At 36.1% G+C, this 23,873-nt stretch overlaps 1 protein-coding gene across 7 annotated transcripts in view; it reads right to left on the bottom strand.

Annotated features, from left to right (window-relative positions):
- DMD (dystrophin) overlaps nucleotides 1-23,873 on the bottom strand; it is a 1,185,061-nt gene that overhangs the window by 954,810 nt on the left and 206,378 nt on the right. For all 7 annotated transcript variants that reach the window (XM_087966867.1, XM_087966866.1, XM_087966869.1 and 4 more), the window contains exons 11-12: nucleotides 4,297-4,447; nucleotides 780-899 (exon numbers count right to left, since the gene is read on the bottom strand). In XM_087966867.1, the coding sequence (XP_087822993.1) occupies nucleotides 780-899; nucleotides 4,297-4,447 (271 nt within the window). The remainder of the gene's footprint in view (nucleotides 1-779; nucleotides 900-4,296; nucleotides 4,448-23,873) is intronic.

The raw sequence follows: 23,873 nt of genomic DNA, 5'->3' as shown, positions 1-23,873 counted from the left end.
ATTAAAGGACATTTGTTTACATTTTGGATTTTATTACGTTTGTGTTACACTCCGGCTCATCACAAATATCTTAAGTGACTAGGCAGTGAAGAACGCAGTCAGCGATGTCAGGCATGCGCGCAATGTTGCGCATGCTCGATAAGGACTGACTGGGCAGAGAGGGGCAGGTGGAGAGGGGCGGGGCCAACCAAGGGCACGATTTGCCGATTTGCTGAACTGTGCAGACTCATAATAACCAGTTCTATAGAATCCCACCCCTGGATAAACTATAGCCAATTATTGTTCCACTATAATTCCAAGTTCACTGAAATTCCCATAGCAATACTGTACATTCAAGTGATTTTCCTACTGTGCATATTTTTAAATTTGATTGTAATGTCAATTACATTTTTTGGGGGAGATCTTCTTAGTAAAATTGTATGGAAAGAACAAGTGAAAAATAAAAGTGTACAGGAATACATGAAAGGTAATATTTGCCAATTCAGATTTAGTAAGTAAAATACTTGTTCTTCCTGGCCATTAATTATACATTCATTCATTTGAGTATCACTGAATTGTGTTGAAATAAAGGTGGCACATGTCTGACACTTTTCTCCTGAATAGTAGCTAGGATGATAGTTCTTTATGGAATGTAAACTAACATTAGAGTGACCAATTCAGTTTTAAAGAATATTAACAATTTTACTTTTCATTTACTGTAGAATTATATACTTTCAGTATTACTTAGATGTAGGAGAAATATGCATGGAATCATATAGCAATCTTAATTTAGTAATTACCTGAAGTTGTTGTTCTAATGCAATTGTAGCCCTATCTCCACTAGCCTCATCTACTACAACTACCATATGAGTAAGTGAATTAACCTTGACTTGTTCCTGTTCTAAGTCTTCTTGAAGAATCTATAATAAAAAAAGAAAAAAAACTGTTAAAAAATAAACACAAGGACAGCTTGTTTTGCTTTTCATGAACAGAGTTATTTAGAGACATAAGAACAGGCATTAATTATTAGTTACAACCAGTGGTGGGATTCAAGATTTTTTTTTACTACCGGTTCTGTGCGCATGGCTTGGTGGGTATGGCAGGGGAAGGATACTATAAAATCTCCAGTCAGAGGTGGTATTTGCCAGTTCTCCAAACTACTCAAAATTTCTGCTACCGGTTCTGCAGAACTGGTCAGAACCTGCTGAATATCACCTCTGGTTACAACATACAGTGAAACATAGTTTGTATAATTTCTATTACATTAAACGTAGATACATTTCTAACGAAACTTACAAATCACAAATGAGATATTCAAAAAAACCTATTAAATCATGAATCCACTTCTTAAAAAGTCTTATTATTCTTTTCCTCAGTTTTTAAGAGACGAAAACCTATCACATGTGCCAGAAATAAGCCTCACCAAAGGCAGGGAAAATTCTGAGAAAACAAGTATAAGATTGAAGTTTTTAAAATTTACAATAATAAATTTTTGCTATGAGACATAATTTTAGTTGCATTCTTTTTGGTATAACTATATAGTATCCTTATTTATTATTCATTTTCTATGCAGCATCTAGATGTGAACAGCCTCTTTGAATGTGTTTTACATTTATGGTTACTTTAAGAGTCAAATTATTACAAGCATAAATGACTCGATAAAATATATATTTCTAGAGGACTGTTTAAAAATTATGTTATGCTCTATACATTTTAAGGAGTGATATTTCAAAAGTGTAGTACTGAAAAATTATGTATGCATCTATTTATCTTATTATCTATCTATCTATCTATCTATCTATCAAATCTATCCATTCATTAATCTAATCTAATCTAATCTAATCTAATCTAATCTAATCTAATCTAATCTAATCTAATCTAATCTAATCTAATCTATACTTGTCTAGAGGATTTTTTTTAACACCCATGTTTCAAATAATATATGGCTAATCTGCATTTACTAGGACAGATCCAAGTTTTTGGGGGGTGGGTTTAGTTTTTTTTAAATATAGGAAATGTGGACTGACTTCTGCACTCAGAGTCTTATTATACAAAGGGAGTCAGGATACCAAACCATACATCATTTTAAAGGATATATTTTTTGCTAAAACCAGCAATTAAGCTCCATTAATTACAACAAATATAAATACCTGCCTTGGTAGAATTGTAATTTTAGTAGAAATATTGTGGAAAAATAAAAGGAAGGAAGGCTACCCAGAAAATCTGTATATAAAAGTATAGCGAGACCTGGTTAGTCCCTAGATAGGAAACTACAAGAAAATCAAAGGGTGTAACTAGACTATAGCTATCCTAAGTATAAACATATATACATTCTGTGAGAAGATACTAAGTATTTTTGCATGACTGCCAAGAAATTGGCATGTAGTTATTAGGGTTTAAGAGTCTCAATGATTCAAGAGTCTTTAGTTTAATTGCATGAATATTAAACAAAGCCAAAGTAATTTTGTTGGGTAGCTTTTGCATGCTTGGACATGTTTAACTCAACATTTTAAGTCAAAGTATATAAAACACTAGAATAAAAATAATAAAACAAAAAACAAAAAAGCAGGCAAAAACAAAATATTATAGCATTTATAGTACCGTGTTTCTCATATAATAAGTCTTATTTTTTTTTGAGCCCAAAAATGGCTAGGCCGCCTTTTCGGGGTGACTTAATTCCCCCTTGCATTTTCGGGCGGGCAGACGGCGATGGCTTGGGTGTTGACCTCGGCGTTGGTGGGGCACTTCGATCGGGGTCAACGCAGGCAGCACCATATCCGGTATGCAACAAAAGTACTTCCTAACGGCAAGCCCCCCACCATTCCCCCCATTTCACATGTTTTAATATAGGACTTAATTTGGGGAGAGGGGCTTAATTTCATTTCATGCCTATAAAACATGCTGGGACTTCCTATTGGCCATATTGTTGGAGAAACAGGGTAACATGTAATTGATAAAACATGAAAACATTTTGTATCATACATTAGAATACATATTTTACATAATGTATCAGATATTTTAATTTAATCAACCTCACAGGACTTCATCTGTTGGTCTAGATTGCATGGATATATATACCATTAATAAAAAGATGCTACCTATCAATGCAGGTTTTCTTGAAATGATAGAAAATCCTGGATGAATCTTAAGCACGTAACAATGAATATACATTTTCTGTTCTTCCTTTTAATGGCAACTTATAGCAACCAGAATTCCATAGCCAGAGGCGATTTGAGGTCTATGTAACTAGTAGGCACAACCCTACTTCACAGTTAGAATGTGTGGGGAAACTGGTAAATACTTGGACTGCACAGGATTAAGGATCATGTATGTATTGTAAGGAATTTTAATAACTAGAAGAAATATGAAGAATTCAATATTTTGAATCTTTCAAAAAAAGAAAAAAGAAAAAAAACAGAATCAAGAGTTTCATTAAAAAGTATATCTTATTCATGGAAGGTTAGTTATACATGATGCTAAAAATAAGTAAAGAAAAAAAGTAGAAATACAGATAGCATCATACACATTAGTATCTATTAAGGCATATCTGAGATTTTATTAATCAGAGTTAATGGTGTATGTGTGTGTGTGTGTGTGTGTGTGTGAGTGTGTGTGTGTAAGAAAACTTCTTAGACTACAACATAGATGCACAACAGAAAGACACTTTTATCCAGTTCTTTTCTTCATTATGTACTGGCGTGTTGCTGTTATAATTAAATTCATTTTTCAATACTTCATCTTTTGTATATAAAGGCAGGAGTCAGCTTGAATACATTACTGTGCTTGGGGGCTGCAATATAAAGTCACAGCACTGCTAATGAGATTAGAAATCCCAATTATAATAACTAATAGTGTTGATTAGATAGTAGAGAAAAAAAAGTATAAGATAGCAAAAGAAGGAAACGGGGAATAATAAAATCTGAAACATTATTATTGTATTTTGCAATAAATAGCATATTGCAATTCCCTTTCCTCTTATCATTCCAGAATACTTTTTATTATGTGAATAATGAAAGAAAAATAAGTAAATAAAATTATAGCATCCTTATCTTATTAATACAAAATCTATTTCTATGCAATGTTCCAAAATAGTGGTATTTTTAATATTTATTTATTTTTTATTTATTTGATTTGTCAATCGCTTACAAGATAATAGGTATAAGTATATACATAGTTATGAATACATGAAATGGGTACATATAAGAAAAACAAAGAAACAATAGGACAGGGACTGTAGGCACGTTGGTGCGCTTATGTGCTGACAATTACACAAAGAAATGCTAAAAAATAATGTGGCTCTTGAAAAGTACAGCTTACCTTATGTTCTTCTACCTGCTTCTTTAAGCTTTCTAGATTAGGCCCCAAAGGTTCTGACTCCATCTTTGCTGTTCTTTTTTCTGTTTTAGCTAACCAGTCAGATAGCTCACTGAGCTGCTGATTTTGTAAATCCATTAGAACTTGGTGTAAACTAGAAAGAAATATTTTTAAAAAATGAATAAAACCAAGCTAAGGAATTCAATATATCTGTTACATCTTTTAATCTTCAGCTGAATAACTTAAACCTGTTGATTAAAAATTCTATTACAAATCATTGTTTTAATACTTAATCTGTAGCTTCATTTCTACAATCAGTGCAAATGAAACTAAAATGAACAAATCATATCAAATACAGAAGACACTATCAATAGACAAAGACTTTTTAAAGATTGTAAGAAGTAAGTCCCATTCGGCAAAGAGCAAAAACAGAAACTGACAATCATTTTGAAGTCAGCTGAGTTGTCTCTCTTTCTCTCTGTGTGTGTAATTTGATGAAATGACAAAACAAGCATGAACTCTTTTTTGTATAAGTTTTATTAAAAGTTTTAGAAAGAAGATAAAATTAAAAATTAACAAAATACAAAGAAAAGAAAGAAAAGAAAAAAGAAGAGAAACAGATGAAAGGATGAAATGCAAAAAGAAAAGATAAAAAGAAATAGGGAGAAGCTTCAAATTCCTTTTTCAGCAAATAAAAGTACAAAATTACCTCTTATTCTATTGCTACAAAAAAGTTCTTTCTTCTAATATCTAATATTTTCTAAACAACAAAATCACAAATCAAAACTTCATTTTTTTCTGTTTCATGCAAAGTCTATAAAGGACTTACAATAAATGTATTTGCCATCTTTCCTTTCATCAAAGAGGCCAGCAAACTATGAATTCTTGACTGAATATTTGTCTTTGCTTCATCAATACCCCTTCGCAGTACTCAAACAGACCAAAATAAATTATAGGTAACTCTGTCTCTCTCTTTTTAAAAAAAATACTTTATTAAATAGTTTTATGTACATACAATAAAATCAAAAAAGTCCATTTGTCGCAACATAGGCAAATACAGTGTTCACTCTAATTGACAACTCTCTCGTATCAAATGTTCATTCACTTATTTAAATATAATACAAAGTTTCATTCTAATTGTGTATCACGAATAAATTTACATATATTACCAATTTCTATCATATCCTTTTATTTGACTTTTTATTCCTTTCTTGTCTATTTTCCAACCAACTGTACCATAAGTTCCAAATTTCTGGAACTTATTCTGGAACAGTATTCTGACTTCTCTTTGTTTCTGAGTTCCACTGATAACCTGTCCATTTCTGCACATTCCAAGGTTTTTTTTTATGATCATAAATTCAGGGGAGACATTTTCACATTTCCAATTTTGGGCAAAGGCGAGCCTTGCTGCTGTTAGTATATGAAGTATTATCAGGGGTGGGATACGAAAGGGTTAACTACCGGTTTGGGATTTACCAGCTTCCCTTTCCGCGCTCCTGTAAATAGTCATAAATCGTCATTAGCATGTCATTAGCACGCTGCCTGCTGAGAAGCAGCCTTTGAAACAGCCCTCATTTTTTGTTTTTTTAACTGCAGCTGTGCCTCATTCAGCAGCTGAAGTTGAAAAATCAGGAAATAAAGATCAGGTAAGAGCCCAGGTGGGCGGGTGGGCAAAAACATCAGCAGACATAGAACCGGTTCTATGTCTGCTGCTCTTCAGAGCTACCAGTTCTACAGAAGTGGACAGAACCAGTAGAAACCCACCCCTGAGTATTATGTATAATAATTTCTTGCTCATTTTCTGTTTTAGGATTCCTAATAGAAATACCTCTGGTTTCAACTCAATTTTAACTTTTGTGATTTCTTCTAACCAATTTTAAATTTTCCTCCATATTTTTTTTTGCTTTTGAGCAGCGCCACCACATATGATAGTAGCTTCCCTGCTCATAGCCACATTTCTAACATCTCGTCGAATTATTGGGGAACATTTTTGCAAGACTTGCTGGTGGTAGGTGCCAGCGACAAAACATTTTGTACAAATTCTCTTTGTAGGTTGCCGATAAAGTTAGTTTATAATTTGTTATCCATAGATTTTCCCAATCTTCCAAGTTAATACTATATCAAAAAAAATTGGCCCAGGTTATCATTGTTTTCTTCACATTTTCTTGTTCCAATTTGTAATTCAACAAGTATTTATACATTTTAGAAATCATTTTCCTTTCTGGCCCTTGTAAAATTTTGTCTAATTCTTGTTGTTCTAAGTATATCCCATATTGTTCTTTATCCTTCTTATATCTAGTTTGTATCTGTAGGTATGGCCACCAGCTTATTTGTATTCCTTGTAAAATCAATTCCTGCTTAGATTTTAATTTCCCTTGTTCATCCAATATCTCTTTATAACTCACTGTATTATCTAGATCTAAAACATTCGGGTATACTATCGCTTCCATGGTTGACAATCAGATTGGGATCTTTGTATAGTGATTTTATTTCATTTTTTCCCATACCCCTAATAGTGTGTCTCTGATTTGAAGTCTTTGGAAATATGAATGAAATTTGCTTTTCCCTTCCCACATGAACGCATGCCAACCAACCCTTCTAATATCAATAGTCTTTTATTTTTTAGATTTATCCAATCTTTGATCCATACTGCTATTGCATCCTGGTAGTAGAGTTCCCAATCTGGAAGCCCGAATCCTCCTTTATCCTTACTATTTTGCAGAAGTTTAAGTTTTATTTGAGCCTTTTTCCCTTGCCAAATAAACTTTTTAATTGCTTTGTTCAGTTCTTTGAAGAAGGTTTTACCTAGTTTTATTGGGATTGCTTGAAAAAGAAATAGCATCTTGGGTAATATGTTCATCTTAATAGTGGCAATTCTCCCTAACAGTGATATCTGGAGTTTTCCCCAATTTTCCAAATCTTTTTGTATTTATTTTAACAGTTTTTCATAGTTGTCTATTTTTATCAAAGAACATTTAGCTGTCAGCCATACCCCAAGATATTTCAAATATTTTGTTGTTTGGATCCCTAATTTCCTTTCTAATTCTTCCTTCTGTTTCACTGTCATGTTTTTTGTTAATATCTTTGTTTTCTCCTTATTTATTTTTAACCCTGCCACTCTGCCAAATTCCTTAATTTTTTTATAGCAGTATATGCCCTGATTTATTTATTTTATTTATTTTTTATTTGTCAATCGCTTACAAGATAATAGGTATAAGTATATACATAGTTATGAATACATAAAATGGGTACATATAAGAAAAATAAAAGAAACAATAGGACAGGGAGGGTAGGCACATTGGTGCGCTTATGCACGCCCTACAGACCTCTTAGGAAAGGGGTGAGGTCAATAGTAGACAGTCTAAGGTTAAAGTGTTTGGGGTTTGGGGAAGAAACCACAGAGTCAGGTAGAGTATTCCAGACATTGACCACTCTGTTGCTGAAGTCGTATTTTCTGCAATCAAGTTTGGTGCTGTTAACCTTGAGTTTGTATCTATTGTGTGCTCTTGTGTTGTTATGGTTGAAGCTGAAGTGTTCATTGACAGGTAAGTCATTGCAATGTATGATTTTATATACCATACTTAGAACAGACCGAAGACGGCGTAATTCAAGGTTTTCTAGGTCTAGAATTTCAAGTCTGGTGGCATAAGGTATTCTACAATGAGTAGAGGAGTGGAGAACTCTTCTTGTGAAATATTTCTGGACTTCCTCAACTGTGCTAATATCAGATACGTAATGTGGGTTCCAGACTGATGAGCTGTATTCGAGTATTAGTCTAGCAAATGTTTTGTATGCTCTAGTTAGTAGTGTGATATTACCAGAGAAGAAGCTACATAGGATTAGATTAACAACTCTTAATGCCTTTTTGGCTATGAAGTTACAGTGGGCCAGGTTTGTAATGGCATCTTCCAGGTTTTTTGTTTGCTGCCATCAAGTTTTGTTCTGTTGTTTCTACTTTCTTTTCCAGTTGGTCAGTTCTAACCTCTACCATTTTGATTTTTTGTTCATTCTTCGTTATCGCTTCTTGTATCACTCTACCATCTAGCTTATGGATATCTCTCCTCATTTCTTCCATGCCGCCTTTCATTTCCTCATGGTTACTTGTTATAGATTCCTGGGTTTCATCATCATCTCTTACATCGTAGTAAGGTTGTTTGTAAACTCTGCAATGTTAGTGTTGAGCCTAAATTTTCACTTCCCAACATACTTTCTAACGACCTCTGGCCAGAGGGGGAAGACATCATTGGCATTGGGTTTTTTCCCTGTCTTCATTGTTGTGGTAGTAGTGGTTGACATTCTCAAAATTGCATACAACTGTATCCAAAATACCATAAATTTCCAATCGCACTGGATATCATCCTTATATTTGTTATTAAAGTACTGTACTGTATACCAGCCTCCTTTTATATTATGTTCTTAAAATATATATTATTATCTTTTTTAGATTAATTTTAGTAACCATATATGGTCATATAACAATATTTATATAGCAGTAAGTGTATACCAATAGTTAATTTATATTAGCTACTTTATCCCTGAGATTGTAATCAATGAATAACAAATATCTAATATAATATGATACAGTTCCTCTATATATTGTTTATAAGTTTATGATTTATAATTAATAAATATAGTACCAGCTAATTGACAATTAATAAATATAAATATAGTAACTATAGTAACTATAATGTAACTCAATCTATAAAGTTAATATATTGATATATTGGTATCTCCTTTACTATCTTATTACAATTAATCCAGTTAATCCAATTAATTCAGTTAAATATAGTTATATAGAAAAGCATAAAGCAAAACATAAAAAATTAGAAAAATCACAATTCATATATATTATAAATATTAGCTTGTAACAAGACACCGTACCTCTCCCCCCCCCTCTTTTTTCCCTATAGCTGTATACTCAGTTCTTACACAGTTATATTTTCTCTTTATTTTCATATCTATTCTTGTTTTTAAGAAGTCCAAATGTCTCTAACAAAACTTGAGGCAATAAGTGTCCTTTATATTCCACCATCCGCTTTCCTCATTACCAGATGTCTACAAGATGTCTTCTTCCTGCTAATATGCACAGTCACTGCATGATCACTGTCCCAGCTAGATTTCTTTTTACTTTCTTTCAGTGCCTTTTATCCATTTTTCCCCTTTTCCAGTCTGTTTAAACAGTCCTCATCGATCCCCTCAAATTAGTCAGTCAAAAAGTCAACTTGCCTATCCTGGGTGTTTTTTTTTTTAAAAAAAAAAGATTATTGTAGATCCGCTCCCACCGCCAGGTCACCAAATTCCCCTCAATGGAGACTCACTTATCAATTGCTCTCTCCAGCTCACTTAGTTATTGAGAATCAGATACTTCTCTCCATCAATTTTCACTGATTGCCCACGTTGTCTCCCTTTTCGCTTCCTTCACAAGTCTTGGGCCGTCATGCCTCCGGATCCATCCCTAGGGCCGGTCTCTTCCACGTTGTTCTCAAGGAATTTCCTTTACAGGAGTGGGAGATCACACTTCCATTTGCTTCCCTCGGGGTTTCCCCTTTTGTCTGCAGACCTCTCCAGGGTCCTCTGTCGCTTCGTTGGGCATCTCGGCATGGAAAAATTGGACATTCAGAGCAGAGTTGCCGTTCCTATGTCCGAGCCATCATGACATCACACCTCTGTTACTCTCATTATCCTTACATAATACTTGTTTTTCACATTTGCTTCTCTTGTATTTTTGTTAAAACTGTATACCAGTCTTTCTTCCAAAATAATTGAAGACATCAGTTTGAAAACAATCTCCCCAAGCTCATTGAATTCCACAACCATTCCTATTCTTAAGGGCTTATGCCAGTGATGGCTAACCTATGACACGCGTGTCACTCGTGACACGCCGAGGCACTTTGACTGACACGCCTGTTGGTGTGGGGAAAACTTGCACATTTAGAGGCTGCCTGTGCTCTGCTCCAATCCCTGCTCCCTGCTTGTTGCGTGGAGGCGTGGTGTCACCGCTGCCGCAAGATCTTTGCAGCAGAGAACCAGTTTTAACCGCCATAAACTGAGGTTTGTCAGTTTCATTACCTCAGGAACGCTACAGGAGGAAAGGAGATCCATGAGGTTCACAGCCCTGTAAGGTGGCCTTCCGATCCCCACATTCTGCACCTGCAGCCCTGAGACCAGGGAGATGAGTTTCACAGCCCTGTGTGATCACCCCAGCCCAGTCCGTCATAAACCAAATTATTGATATTTCTTGAAGTGACACATGACCCGAGGAAGGCTACACTTTTTCCCCGATTTTCGACACACCAAGCTGAAAAGGTTAGCCATCACTGGCTTATGCCCTTAAAACACATAGTGACATAAGGTAGATTAAAATTTGATCAAAAGTTACTTTCCCTTCAATTTGTCCTTGAGAAACTCTTACCGTGAAATTCTAATAGAGTAACATTTAAACTTTATACAATAAGAAAAGCCTTTGAATTCAATTTCATAACCTCAAAAAGGCTGTCAACTTCATTTGAATAACTCCAGTTCAGGCAAGACTAGTATACCGATGTCCATCCTCTGAAATGTTCTGCTGGGATATTTTGCAAAAAGCACCCATTTCCAAGCATTTAAAACTTAATTCAGTTGTTATTTTCCAGTTAGGCTTGGTAGAAGATACCCTAAGCACAATTTAGGTGGTTTAGAATATTTATAACCAGGGGTGGGATTCAATGGTGTTACTACTAGTTTGGTGACTACGTTTGTATGCCAGACATGCGCTGTGTACGCGTGTAAAGAACCTTAAGTTGTGCCACCCGGACAGCTGAAAAGCACTGCGCGCGGGTGTGCAGCATTTGAAAAGCTACTTTTTCCCTGCTTTTTCAACCTCAGCTGTGCTGCGCAAAGCAGCTGAGGTTGAAAAAGAAGGAAATAAAGGACAGGTAAGAGCCCGGGCGGGTGGGTGGGCCAAACAGCAGCAAACACAGAACCAATTCGGTGTCTGCTGCTCTTCAGAGCTACCGGTTCTATAGAGCCGGGCAGAACCAGTAGCATCCCACCCCGTTTATAACAGACAAATATGAAACTCTGACAAAACATTTGGTTGCTGATGCCAGAATAAACAATTTAAAGCCTTTAAAAGTCTAGTTACAAAACATTAAATTTCTTGCTGATTTTCTAAGTTAACATAGTTTACTCAAAAGCAAATCGTATTACAGGATTTCTTTTTTCATTTTCCAAGTTTTATCAGAGTTTTATTTTTATTTTTTTATAAATATTTTTTTAGAGATTATGACAAATTTATGGGCAGACCACAATCCATTAAAAATAATTTGGAAGGGGAAGAGAAGATGGACATTAAACCCCTAGATCATAAAAGAGAAAAAAATTGTGTCAAAAATTAAAAGAGAAATGGAGTTATTTTTTAAGGAGAATACTGTCCAACAAACCTCAATACAGATATTATGGGACACAGCAAAAGTGTATTTGAGGGGAATAACAATAGCCTGCATGGCTAAAAGAAATAAAGAAAGGTGGGGAAAACAAAACAGGCTACAGGAGGAGATTAAAGAGTTATAAAGCAGACTACAAAAAACACCACAACATGAGAAAATGAGAAGGGAGATGATTCTAGTTAAGCATAGTTAAATATTATGAACCAGGAAGAGAGAGTAAAGGAGGTCAAAAGAGAGAAACATAATTTTTTTGAGCATGCTAATAAGCCTGGGAGGTGGTTAGCCTATAAGTTAAAAATAGAAAGAGAGAAAAGGCTGGTTCAGGAGTTGGGAGATGAAAGTGGAAAACTACAATATTGAATGGCAGAGAAGAAAGAAATATTTTGAACAATTATACAAGGAGAATAAGATGAACAAAGATAATATAGAACAATATTTGAAAGAGAAAGGTCTACCGAAAATAAGTGAATAACAGAGGGACATATTAGATAGAGAAATATCACCCATAGAATTAGATATAGTGGTTAAAAAACAGAAAAATAATAAGACTCTGGGGCCAGATGGACTTCTGGTAGAAATTTATAAATGTATAAATATGAATGTTTTGCACCAGTGATGTTAGATCTGTATAATGATGTATTGGAGCATGCCAAGCTACTCAAATCATGGACAGAAGCATATATTTCATTAATCCCCAAAGAAGACACTGACCACAACCGATCGAAAAGCCCGCAACCCCATTAGGGTCATAAAGCAAGACCATCACCCTGTAGTCAAATACACTGAGGAATTTCATGACCTGGCCAGCTGAGTCGACTGGCCAGAAGATATTCTAGTCTGTTAGTTCAAAGATAGACTCAATGACAACTGCCTGCCTGGCCCATGGGGTCCCAAACCTTCTGCATTATTGGTACCTGATGGCAGAGGAGACGGAGATAGACATGGCCCATAACCAGTACCAAAGTGGCAGGATTTGGAGAAGATCCCCACCCCAGGGGAAGCGGGAGTTTTTCAAACCCCAAACCACCATGACTCCAAGATCATTTGGCTGTTTTAAGTGTGGAAAGGAGGGGCACCGCACAGCAGAATGCCATTCAAAAACCCCTGCCAGAAAGCCAGATCACCCATCAGGGTGGAAACCTGGAAAATCCAACCCCTGAGGAAAAGAAACTGCCCTGAGAAGCCGAGAAGCCATGAGGTTTTGGTCCCCCCTAAACCCAGAGGAAGAATCCCCAATGCCCCGTGGAGATCTGAACCAGTCTGAAAGCGATCCGGAAGATGACCCACTGGTAAGCAACCCAATGAAAACACTCATTCTACCCCTAAGACTGTTTATCCCCAGCCGAGGGAAGGAGGAGAAAGTAGCAGCATTACTGGATTCAGGAGGCAGCGGGTGCCTAATCAACTCCACCCTAGTAGGGAAATTGGGAAACCACCTGAGGAAAATGGAAAACTCCATTGCGTTCTGCCAATTAGATGGGACTATAGCGGGGGGGGGGGGGAGCCAGCCAGTTTTGCCACAGAACTGTTAACAATAGAACTGGGGACATAGGGAGGTGCTCACGTTCATTGTAGCCCCAGGAATGGAAGGGCCACTAATCCTAGGATTCACATGGCTACAGAAATGGAATCCAAAAATAAACTGGAAGAGAGGAAATGTACATTTCCAGAAACATGTAGCATTTGCAAACAGCCCAGAGGAAAGGAATAGAGAACACAGAACCAGCCATGTCCGACAAGCCAGCTGAACCCATTAACATCCCCAAAGAGTACCAGGATTTAGCCCAAGCATTTAACGAGGAGGCTTCTGATGAACTCCCACCTCATTGCACCACAGACTGTGCCACTGAAATCCTGCCAGGGGCTAAATTTCCAAAACCAAAAGTGTCCCTCAGAGAACTAAAAGAACTCAGAGCATTTATCGATAAAAATATAAAAAGGGGTTTCATCGAACCTACCTGACCAAAAATAGCAGCCCCAATATTATTCCACAAAATGAAAGATGGCTCTCGATGCCTTTGCATTGATTTTCGAAATTTAAATACCATCTCCGTGGAGAATATTTACCTGCTCCCCCTCATGAAGGACATGCTAGCTCACCTCTCTAAAGGAATTTTTTTTTCAAAGTTAGATCTACGAGAGGCATACTACCGCATCAGTATAAGGGAGGGGGATGAGTGGAAGACAGCTTTTAACACCCCACTGGGATGCTACCAATTTAAAGTGCTCCCTGCCATGTTTATGCAATTAATTAATGAGGTTCTCCATGATTTTTTGTACAAAGGGGTTCTTGTTTAACTCGATGATATTTTAATCTATACTGAAACAAAACAAAAGCACATAAAGTTACCCCGAGCAGTTCTCACAAAACTCCAAAATGCCAAACTGTATGCAAAACTCTCTAAATGTGAGTTCCATCAAGAAAAAATTGACTACCTGGGATATAGAATATTCCATGAGGGAACAGAGATGGATCCACAAAAAGTAAAAGCTGTCATCGGTTGGGAGCCGCCCCATACACGCAAACAACTGCAAAGATTCCTGGGTTTTGCAAACTTTTACAGTCAGTTCATTCCAGCTTTTGCGAATATCACCCTCCCCACCACAAGTTTGTTAAAAACAAAAAAAAAGGGGGGGGGGGAGAAGCCAAAGTCAAAGCAACCCCTTACCTGGATGATGGAATGCCAAGCGGCATTCGAAAAACTCTAACAATTATTCTTAGCAGAACCAACCCTGAAACACCCAGAACCTGAACAACCATTTGTCATCCAAGCAGACACTAGCGATGTAGCAGTTGGACCAGTTCTATTCCAAAAGAATGAATGTGGACAGTTGCAACCATGTGCTTATACTTCCAAGAAACTGACAGAAACCAAGCAAAGATGGGCCATATGGGAGAAAGAGGCATATGCTGCGTGATGGGCACTCCTCACATGGAGATACTTCCTAGAAGGGAACCAAATCCCCTTTGAAGTCTGGACTGATCATAAAAATCTAGAAGCCCTGAAAACTCCACAGAATTTCTCACCAAAACAAGTAAGATGGGCTCAATATTTTAAACGGTTTAATTTCACACTCAAATATCTTCCAGAGGAAAAAAAAAAATTGAGACATGCCCTGTCCAGGAAACCCCAATGCAACAGCAAAAAGATTGAAGTTGTAAAACCCATGCTCCAACCAACCCAACTTGTAGCCAAAGTAATCACCTGAGCACAAGGGAAGAAAGAACCATTGACTGACAATGCAAGGACTTCCAAATTTAAGTAGGTACTACTTAAGGAGGACTAACTGCAGGATAACAAAAACATTTGCTTACTCAAAGACGGTCTAGCCTGTAATACAATATACTATAAACAATATGCAAAGGAAATGCTTAATGGAGAATTGATGGAAAAAATTCATATTGAGAAAGGAACAAGGCAAGGGTGTCCCCTGTTGCCATTGTTATTTGTATTAGCACTGGAAGTGCTAAATAGAAATATTAGGAAAGACAAGGAGATAAAAGGGATGGAAATAAGAAAGGCATCCAGGCATTTGGAGATGATTTAGTTTTTATATTAGAGGAATCTCTAGGAACAGGACCCAAGTTAAAATAGAGGAACATGGGAAAATGGCAGGATTGAAAAAAAATAAAGGGAAAACTAAGATATTGGTAAAAAATTTAACAGAGAAACAGAAAAAAGAATTGATAAAGAGTTTAGATATTCAGATAGTAAAGAAAGTTAAATATTTAGGAATACAGTTGATGGCAAGATGTGGAACAATTAAAGAAGACAATTATTACAAACTAAAACAACAAATTAAGATACATCTGGAAAAATGGGGTAATATGCAGTTATCGTTAACAGGAAGAATTGCAGCTATTAAGATGAATATATTACCAAAAGTGTTGTATTTGTTTCAAACAGTTCCAATAAAACTGGAAAAAATATTTTGAAAATATTTACAAAATAGTATTGAAATACCTACAGCAAGGGAAAAAAGCAAGAATTAATATAAAAATGTTGCAGGATGTGAGAACCAGAGGAAGGTTTGGTTTACCTAATTGGGAAATATATTATCAGGCCACAGTATTAACCTAGATAAAAGAATGGATAAAACTGAGAAATAGAAGGTTGTTAACGCTAGAGGGACATGATTTGTAACTGGGATGGCATGCATTTCTATGGTATGGGAGAAGTAAAATACATGGATATTTTCAAAGACATATGGTCAGCATGGGAAAAGTTATTAGCATGGGAAAAACTAGAGAACAACTTATACACCCAAATGTTTGTAAAATGGGAACTATTGCTAAATATCTTAAATGAAAAGGGTGAGCTCAAAACTAAACAAGAACTGAATGAACAAAGGTTGGAAATGCATTGGTATTCATATATGCAAATACAATCAATATATGAAAAAGATATTAAAACTGAAGAGATTCATAAGGAGTTGACAGAATTGGATAAAATATTAATAGGAATGGAAGATAAGTTGATTAAAAGATTATATTGCTATTTACTAGGTGTTAAACTAGAAGAGCAAGTTAAAGAAACAATTATAGCATGGACAAAATTTTTTGGATATGCTTTAGAATTAGATAAATGGCAGAAGCTATGGAGTAGCTTCTATCAACAGCATGCAAAGAAAACTTGTATAAGATGTTTTATAGATGGCACTTTGCACCAGCAAAATTAGCTAAGATGTTCAAAGATAAATTAGCTAAATGCTGGAAGTGCCACCAGTCACCTGGAACACATTACCATATGTAGTAGTCTTGTATAGAACTAAAAGATACTGGACAAAAATACACACATGGTTGGAAAATAATGAATGCCCTCTGTGTGTGTGTGTGTGTGTCTGTCTGTCTGCCTGCCTGCCTGCCTGCCTGTCTGTCTAATCACAGATTAACAGAGTTGGAAGGGATTTTACAGGTTATTTATTTATTTATTTGATTTGATTTGACAATTGCTTACAAGATAATAGGAATAAGTATAAACATGAGTAAGAATACAGGAAATAGGTACGAATAAATGGGGACAATAGGTTAGGGACTGTAGGCACTATTGTGCACTTATGCACACCCCTTACACTTACACACACCCCTTATTGATGATTATTATGGTCATTTAGTCCAGGGATATCAAACTTGTGTCATGTGATGTATTGTAACTTTTCTCCCATCGCTAAACTGCAGGTGGGCATGGCCAGAGTGTGATGCATCTGGCCCATGGGTCACGAGTTTCACACCCCTAATTCAAACCCCTGCCCAAGCAGGAGACCTACACCATTTCTGACAGATGGCAATCCAGTCTCTTCTTGAAAGCTTCCAGTGATGACGGTCCCACAACTTCTGAAGGCAAACTGTTCCATTGGTTGATTGTTCTCACCATCAGAAAATTTCTTCTTATTTCTAGGTTGAATCTTTCCTTGTTTGGTTTCCATCCATTATTCCTTGTCTGGCCTTCAGGTGCTTTGGAAAATAGCTTGACCCCCTCCTCTCTGTGGCAGCCTCTCAAATATCATGTCTCCCCTGGTCCTTCTTTTCACTAGACTAGCCATGACCAAATAATGAAACCCTAACCCTAACCCTACTTTTGGTTTTTCTTGTCTAAGTGTAAGACACTACTTTTCTCTACATTGTATTTCATTTTATTAGATAGGGACCAATGTTCATGTCTATCAAGATCCATCTAGATCTTGAGCCTATCATCTAGGTTGTTGGCTATTCCTGCCAGCTTAGTATCATCCACATATTTGGTAAGTTCCCTTTCTATTACCTCATCTAAATTGTTTATGAAGATATTGACGAATACTGGACCTAAGACAGAAACTTGTGGTACCACACTGCTTACTTCCCACCATGTAGATGTAGTACCATTAAGGATTACTCATTGAGTATGATTTGTCAGCCAGTTACAAATCCATCTCTTGCATAAAGTTTTTGATTTTATAACATATACAAGTTCCATTTTGTTCAGAGTATTGAGGCATAAATTCAGTGCCAGAAAAGTAAGCACTGATGGGTGAGGCTTTATTTAACTTCTTTATAAATACATAAAGTAATTTTTACAATATTAGTTGTAGATTTCGCCAACATGGAGCAAACTCAAACAGAAGCAGACATGTTACAGGTTCAGAGCAGAACAGAAATTCAGGAGCTCAGAAACAGAGATCAGTTTTACTTTAGTTCAGCAGGCAAGCAAGACACACAGCAGAGAAACAGTTTCATTTTCAATAGACAGACTCAGAGCTTAACATAGCTTCAGAACTGAGGGCGGGGGCTGGCATCGCGATGATACGGCATGCGATCTTGGAGATCTGAGATCGCTGCCAATATCTTTGTTCCTGGACGGTCCAAATGGATTTAAACCGTCCCGAAGAGACGATGAATGTAAAGAGCACATCCTGTCAATCCCAGGGACACCGCAAAGTCCCTGGTAGATCCAGCAGAAGCTCTTTTTGCCAGTGGCAAAGAGGCAGCCATTAATATTCTTCAGATATGTGTATTTGAAAACACACATTCACAGTTCCGTCCAAATAGCTGAGAATTCCTTTTTACACCTATCCAATGCAATTGTGTTGATCCCCACCTTTTAACTTTCCAGTGTATATGCAACCATCAACCTTGCAACTCTTTTTTTTTTTTTAAACAAGTTTTATTATTTTTTAAAACACACAAATTATCATTATTCATTACATGTTTAAACCTTTTTCCATTGTAAATTTAACAAGTCAGATAAATTATGATTCTGTTTTAAACCATTTCCATATAATATACCAAAACCTCTTATTCAATTTCTCTTTACTTCTCTTTACTCTTATTCAATATCATTATTATTATTTCATCTGTTTCTTTCTGACTTAGTTACCATTATTCTCATTCTATATTTCTACAAGTTTTTACCAATTCTCCCCCCCAAAAAGACATATACACACAACACACAAAACATAAAAAAAAATCTTTTTGGAAAGTAACTTGGACCCAGGTGTCTCTCTCTTCATGGACTTCAATTATATTCATGCTCATCTTACATATCATTACTTATTTTATTTACCATTCTAAGCCTTCTATATTAACTTCTCCACATATTTCATACTTCTTAATTCTACCTTGATTAATCATCTTAGTTTGAATCATTATATTTGTATCTTTTGTCCATTTTTTATCATCCCTTTGTCTCATTCCTTATGAAAAAAAGAAAATCAGTTTCTCCTGAAATCATTAATCAGAGTATGATGCCTTTCTATCTCCCCCCTAAGTTAATCAAATTAATCTTTAAAATAATATCTAATACCCAATCAGATTTTGCTTGGTACATTCTATCTAACTAATACATCCAACACAATTAAGTGCATAATTAGACAATAAATCCAAATATTAAAAAAAAATACTATAATAAAAATTTTATAATAACATCAATACCATAATTTTATTAAACTCTTTAATTAAAACAATATTCTAAACCTCTCCTATTATTAAGTTTTAAAGCCAATCATTTTTAAACATTTTAACATTTTAATCTCTTGTCAACTCTTAAACCATTGCAATACTACCATCTCATCTTATGTACCTTGCAAAATCTTTTTTTTTAAAAAAATTATACTTTATCCATTATCCATAAAAAATTCCTTTTTTTTCATTTAATTTCAAAACATTGTAGCTTTTCTCCACCTTTTCCCTTTCTTTCTTCTCCCAACAAACCTTTCTACCCCCTTCTTCTAGCCTCTGCCTTACCGGCTTCCCTTCTCTGTCGTATTCCTTTTCCCCTTTGTTTACTATCATCATATTGGTTTTGCACTTTATTTTTCCCTTTCTTAAATGTTTTTTAGATCTTAAGTCCTTAAGTCCTTTAGTTTTCTTCTTTTCTCTTCTTTTCTTTTCTTTCTCTCTTCCTTCTTTCTGGATCAAATTCTGAGATTCATTAAAGATGGCTCCTTCCTTTCTTTCTTGTTCCTCTGCTGTCTTCATCTGTTGTAATGTTTGTTGATAATTAGTAAGTGCCATTTCTAAGAAAAGGAAAGCTTCTTCCACACCATCTTTACCATTTTTTTTTGCTTGTTCATATTCTTTTCTTAGTTCCTCAACAGAAAGAGCCATTATAAATCTTTTCTTTTCTTTTCTCCTTCTTTCTTCTTACAACAACCAGAATATTCAAAAGAAAATAAAAAAGATAAAACAGTCCCAAAGTTATCAATCAGTCCAAACCAAGGCAGAGTTCTCACTTTCTCCTTCTGGGGTAATATCAATCCAAGAGAAAGAAAGTCCAAATCTGTTTAAAATCTTATTACAATATATTCTAGTCTTCAAATCCTTAAGGCATCTGCTCCAACAAAGTCTTAGCATACAAATATTTTCTTTTTAATCCTCTCTCTTCCCACTCATCGCTTAAAACCAATTTCCACCTAAAAAAATAGGTTTCTTAATATCCAGTTATTTATTCCGTAGGAAAAGAGGGAAAGCTATCCTTTCAGCACCTTCAAACAGCCGCTTTTTCCTCTTCTGGCAGGTATTATTCAGAAAGTCATACTTTTCAGGAATTTTATTAAATATGTCTTAGAGTCCTAGGAGCCAAGAAAAACTTTCTCCTCTCAATCACTTTCTCCACTTCCTCCTGCGCATTCTTACCCGGCTGCCAGCTTCTTTGTGGCGGCCATTACGGACTCGCCGCTGCACCGTCCTGGGAAAAAGGGGTTCTGCCGGCCAGGGAGGGGTCTGCAACACCCCCAGTCCCTTCTCCGGATCCCCTACCTTCAGCTGCCCCTGCAGGGCAGCCTAGCTCCGCACCCGTGTGGGTCGGAGCCCCAAAACGGCTAGCGCGGCAGGGATCGCGCAGCTTCGCAAATCCCTGCCGCTCGCGAAGCCGACAAACCGGAAGTCCATCAACCTTGCAACTCTTGAACCCAATACCTTTCAATGCCTTATCTAGACAGATATTCCACTTCCTGGCTGACTGCTTCAGCCCATAAATGGCCTTGTTCAATTTATATATTGTGTTAGGCTTTTTACTTTCATACTCTGGTGCTTGAACCATGTAAACATCTTCCCCTAATTCTGCATTGAGAAATGCGGTGGTTATGTCAAAATGCCAAATTTTATGGCCATATGCCACTGCCAATGCTAGTGCCAGCCTGATGCTCTCACTCTTTACAGTTGGCATGAATACCTCATCATAGTGCACATTTTTCATCTGTGAAAACCCCTGTGCCACTAACCTTGTTTTATATTGTACCTCATTGTTGGGCAGTACCTTTTTCTTGTATACCCACTTGCATCCTACAGCTTTGCTACCCTGTGGCAAAATCATAGATTTGAACACTTCATGGATTTAATTTCCTTGTCCATGGCTTCTTTCCACTTTACTTGTTCAATTTTAGATAGTGCCAATACTTCTTTATAGTTCCTTGGCTCATACACACAATTACACACTTTAACTTCACCAGCAGAATACCTGTCAGGTGGAATCGCCTTGTTCCATCACTCTGACCTGAATGGCACTGACTGCTCCTGTGTGTCAACCCTCTCTTGCTTCACATCTTGTTCAGCTTCTCCTCCCTGAATGCTGACGGAACACTGAGTTACCATCACTAAATGAATTACCATCACTAAGTGGATCACCATCACTAAACGAACCATTCCACAAATTTGCATCAAATCTGTTCCAATTTTGTTCTGCAAAGCTAACAGACCTTGAAATCACTATTCTTTTGCTCCCATCGCTAAAGCGATAACTCTTTGAGCCTGGCTCATAGCCCGCAAACCTGAGCTTTCTAGACTTTGGTTGCCCCTTTTTTCTAATTGCTTTTGGAATAAGCACCCACACATTGCTTCCAAACACCCTTAAATGTGCTAGAGATGTTTTTTCCCCATATAGCACTGCATAAGCAGTATCATTAAAGGAGGAACTCCACAACCTATTAACTAAATAATTAGCGGTCATTATGGCTTCACCCCAATATGACCTGCTTTGACCAGAATCCTCTAGCAGTGAGTCCTTCATGATTTGCAAGACTCCATTCCGTCTCTCAGCAACACCATTCTCAGCTGCTGTGTAAGGATCTGTGCATCTGTATGTTATTCCTAACTCTGACAACCACTGTTGAAAATTTGTTGACATGAATTCTGAACCTCTATCAGTTTGCAGCTGACATACCTGTTGTTTATACCTTCTTTCTACAAAGCTCACCCATTGCTTAAATTTCTGTAGCACCTCTGTTTTACTCTTTAGTAAATAGCAGAACCCAAACCTGCTATAGTCATCTGCAATGACCAGTGCATACTTAGCTCCTCCCAAACTGGCTTGCATTGGGCCCACCAAATCTGCATGTACCAGCTCTAGAGCTCTTGTTGTCTGCCTTGTGCTACTTTTGCTTACTGGGAATGCCTTGGACTTTGATGTTTTGCCTACTGCACAATCCAAATATGCTTTACATACCTTTACATTTAAACTTTCTGCAAATTGGCCCATCTTCTGCAAAACGTAGAAGCTGGCATGCCCAAGCTTTATGTGTAAAAGATGAACACATGAATCATGTTTTGCAACATTGCCAAATGTTTGTGCACATTGAACTTTTTGTCCCTGTAACATATAAAGGTTATCATGCTTTATGCTCTTTGCACAGACAAAGGTGGATTTTCAACAATATTCCAAAGCTCTTTAGCTTTCAGGAAACATTCCATCTTTGCAGACCAAATAATATAGTTCTTCTGATCCAAACGGGGTAGAGATCTCTCTTTAATTTTTTCAGCCATCGTGCAAAGCCTCTTGCCGTGTTTCTTACTTTTAAAACAAGCAATCTCTCAGCTTTAAAGAAAAATACAAGCTACAGGTGTTTGCAGATGATTTGGTTTTTATCTTGGAAGATCCACAAGAAATTGTACCAAATTAATTAAAAAATAGAATATCACCATATTCTTTTGGTGCAGGACCGAAAATAAATGAAGAAAAATCTAAAATTCTAGTCAAAAATCTTACAGATACACAGAAAAAAGAGTTAATGAAGAGGATAGATATTCAGATAGTCAAGAAAGTCAAATATCTAGGAATCTAATTAACGGCAAGATGTGCAACCATTAAAGAAGATAATTATTATAAATTGTTATTATAAATTACGATAAATTAAAACAGAGTTGGAGAAGAGGAAAAACCTGCAACAGTTGTTGACAGGAAGAATTGCTACTATAAAAATGAATATCTTACTTAGACTATTATATCTAGTCCAAACAATACCGATAAAGCTGGAAAAAATATTTTGAAGAATTAAATAATATTAAGATACATTTGGCAAGTGAAAAAAGCAAGAATAAGTTTGAAAATGCTGCAAGATTCAAAAAAACAGAGGGGGCTTTGGGCTGCCAGATTGGGAGTTGTATTGTCAGGCTCAGTACTTACATGAATAAAAGAATGGATTGGTTTGAGACACAAAAGAGGGACATGATCTCCAACTGGGTTGGAATGCCTTTTTATGATATGGAAAAAATAAGACATTATATTAAGAATGCATTATTATCAGTATGAGGAAAATTAAAGAACAACACCACCAGTCTGGCTCTCCACAATGGAGGCACAAATTCACCCAAATGTTATCAATATAGAAAACATTAGCGGATATAAATACATCCTGAAAGAAAAGGAGGAACTTAAAACTAAGCAAGAACTGAGTAGTCAAGGGATTGACATTACATGGTGGCCACAAATACAGATCCAATCTCAATATGAAAAGGATGCTAAAATGTATGGTTTTTATAAAGAATTAGCAGAATTAAGTCAAATACTAACAGGGACAGATGGAAAGCTAATAAAGAAAATATATAGATACTTATTTAGTATTAAGATGGAAGATGAGCAAGTAAATGAACAATGATAGTATGGGGAAAAATGGTTATAAAATATAGCTAAATGGCAGAATCTGGGATAGAAATTATAAACTAACAATGTCAACTGCATGTAAAGAAAACCTAAATAAAATGTTTTATAGATCAGGGGTCACCAACCTTTTGGACCTCAAGAACCACCAAACTCATAAAAAATGGAAAAAAATGGTACAGCAACATATTGATTTAAAACCAGAAATATTTTTGTTGGGTATTTTACCTGGTAGGTATAACAAGGGGAAAACATATTTGATTTTACATGTATTGACTGTAGCCAGAATTGTATTTGCACAACA

This window comes from Notechis scutatus, chromosome 5 (genome assembly GCF_049901735.1).
Source record: "Notechis scutatus isolate UNSWTSFEM ecotype Mainland chromosome 5, rNotScu1.2, whole genome shotgun sequence".
NCBI lineage: Eukaryota > Metazoa > Chordata > Lepidosauria > Squamata > Elapidae > Notechis > Notechis scutatus.
Note: the sequence above shows the minus strand (reverse complement) of the source record. Positions and strands in the feature narration are given on the sequence as shown.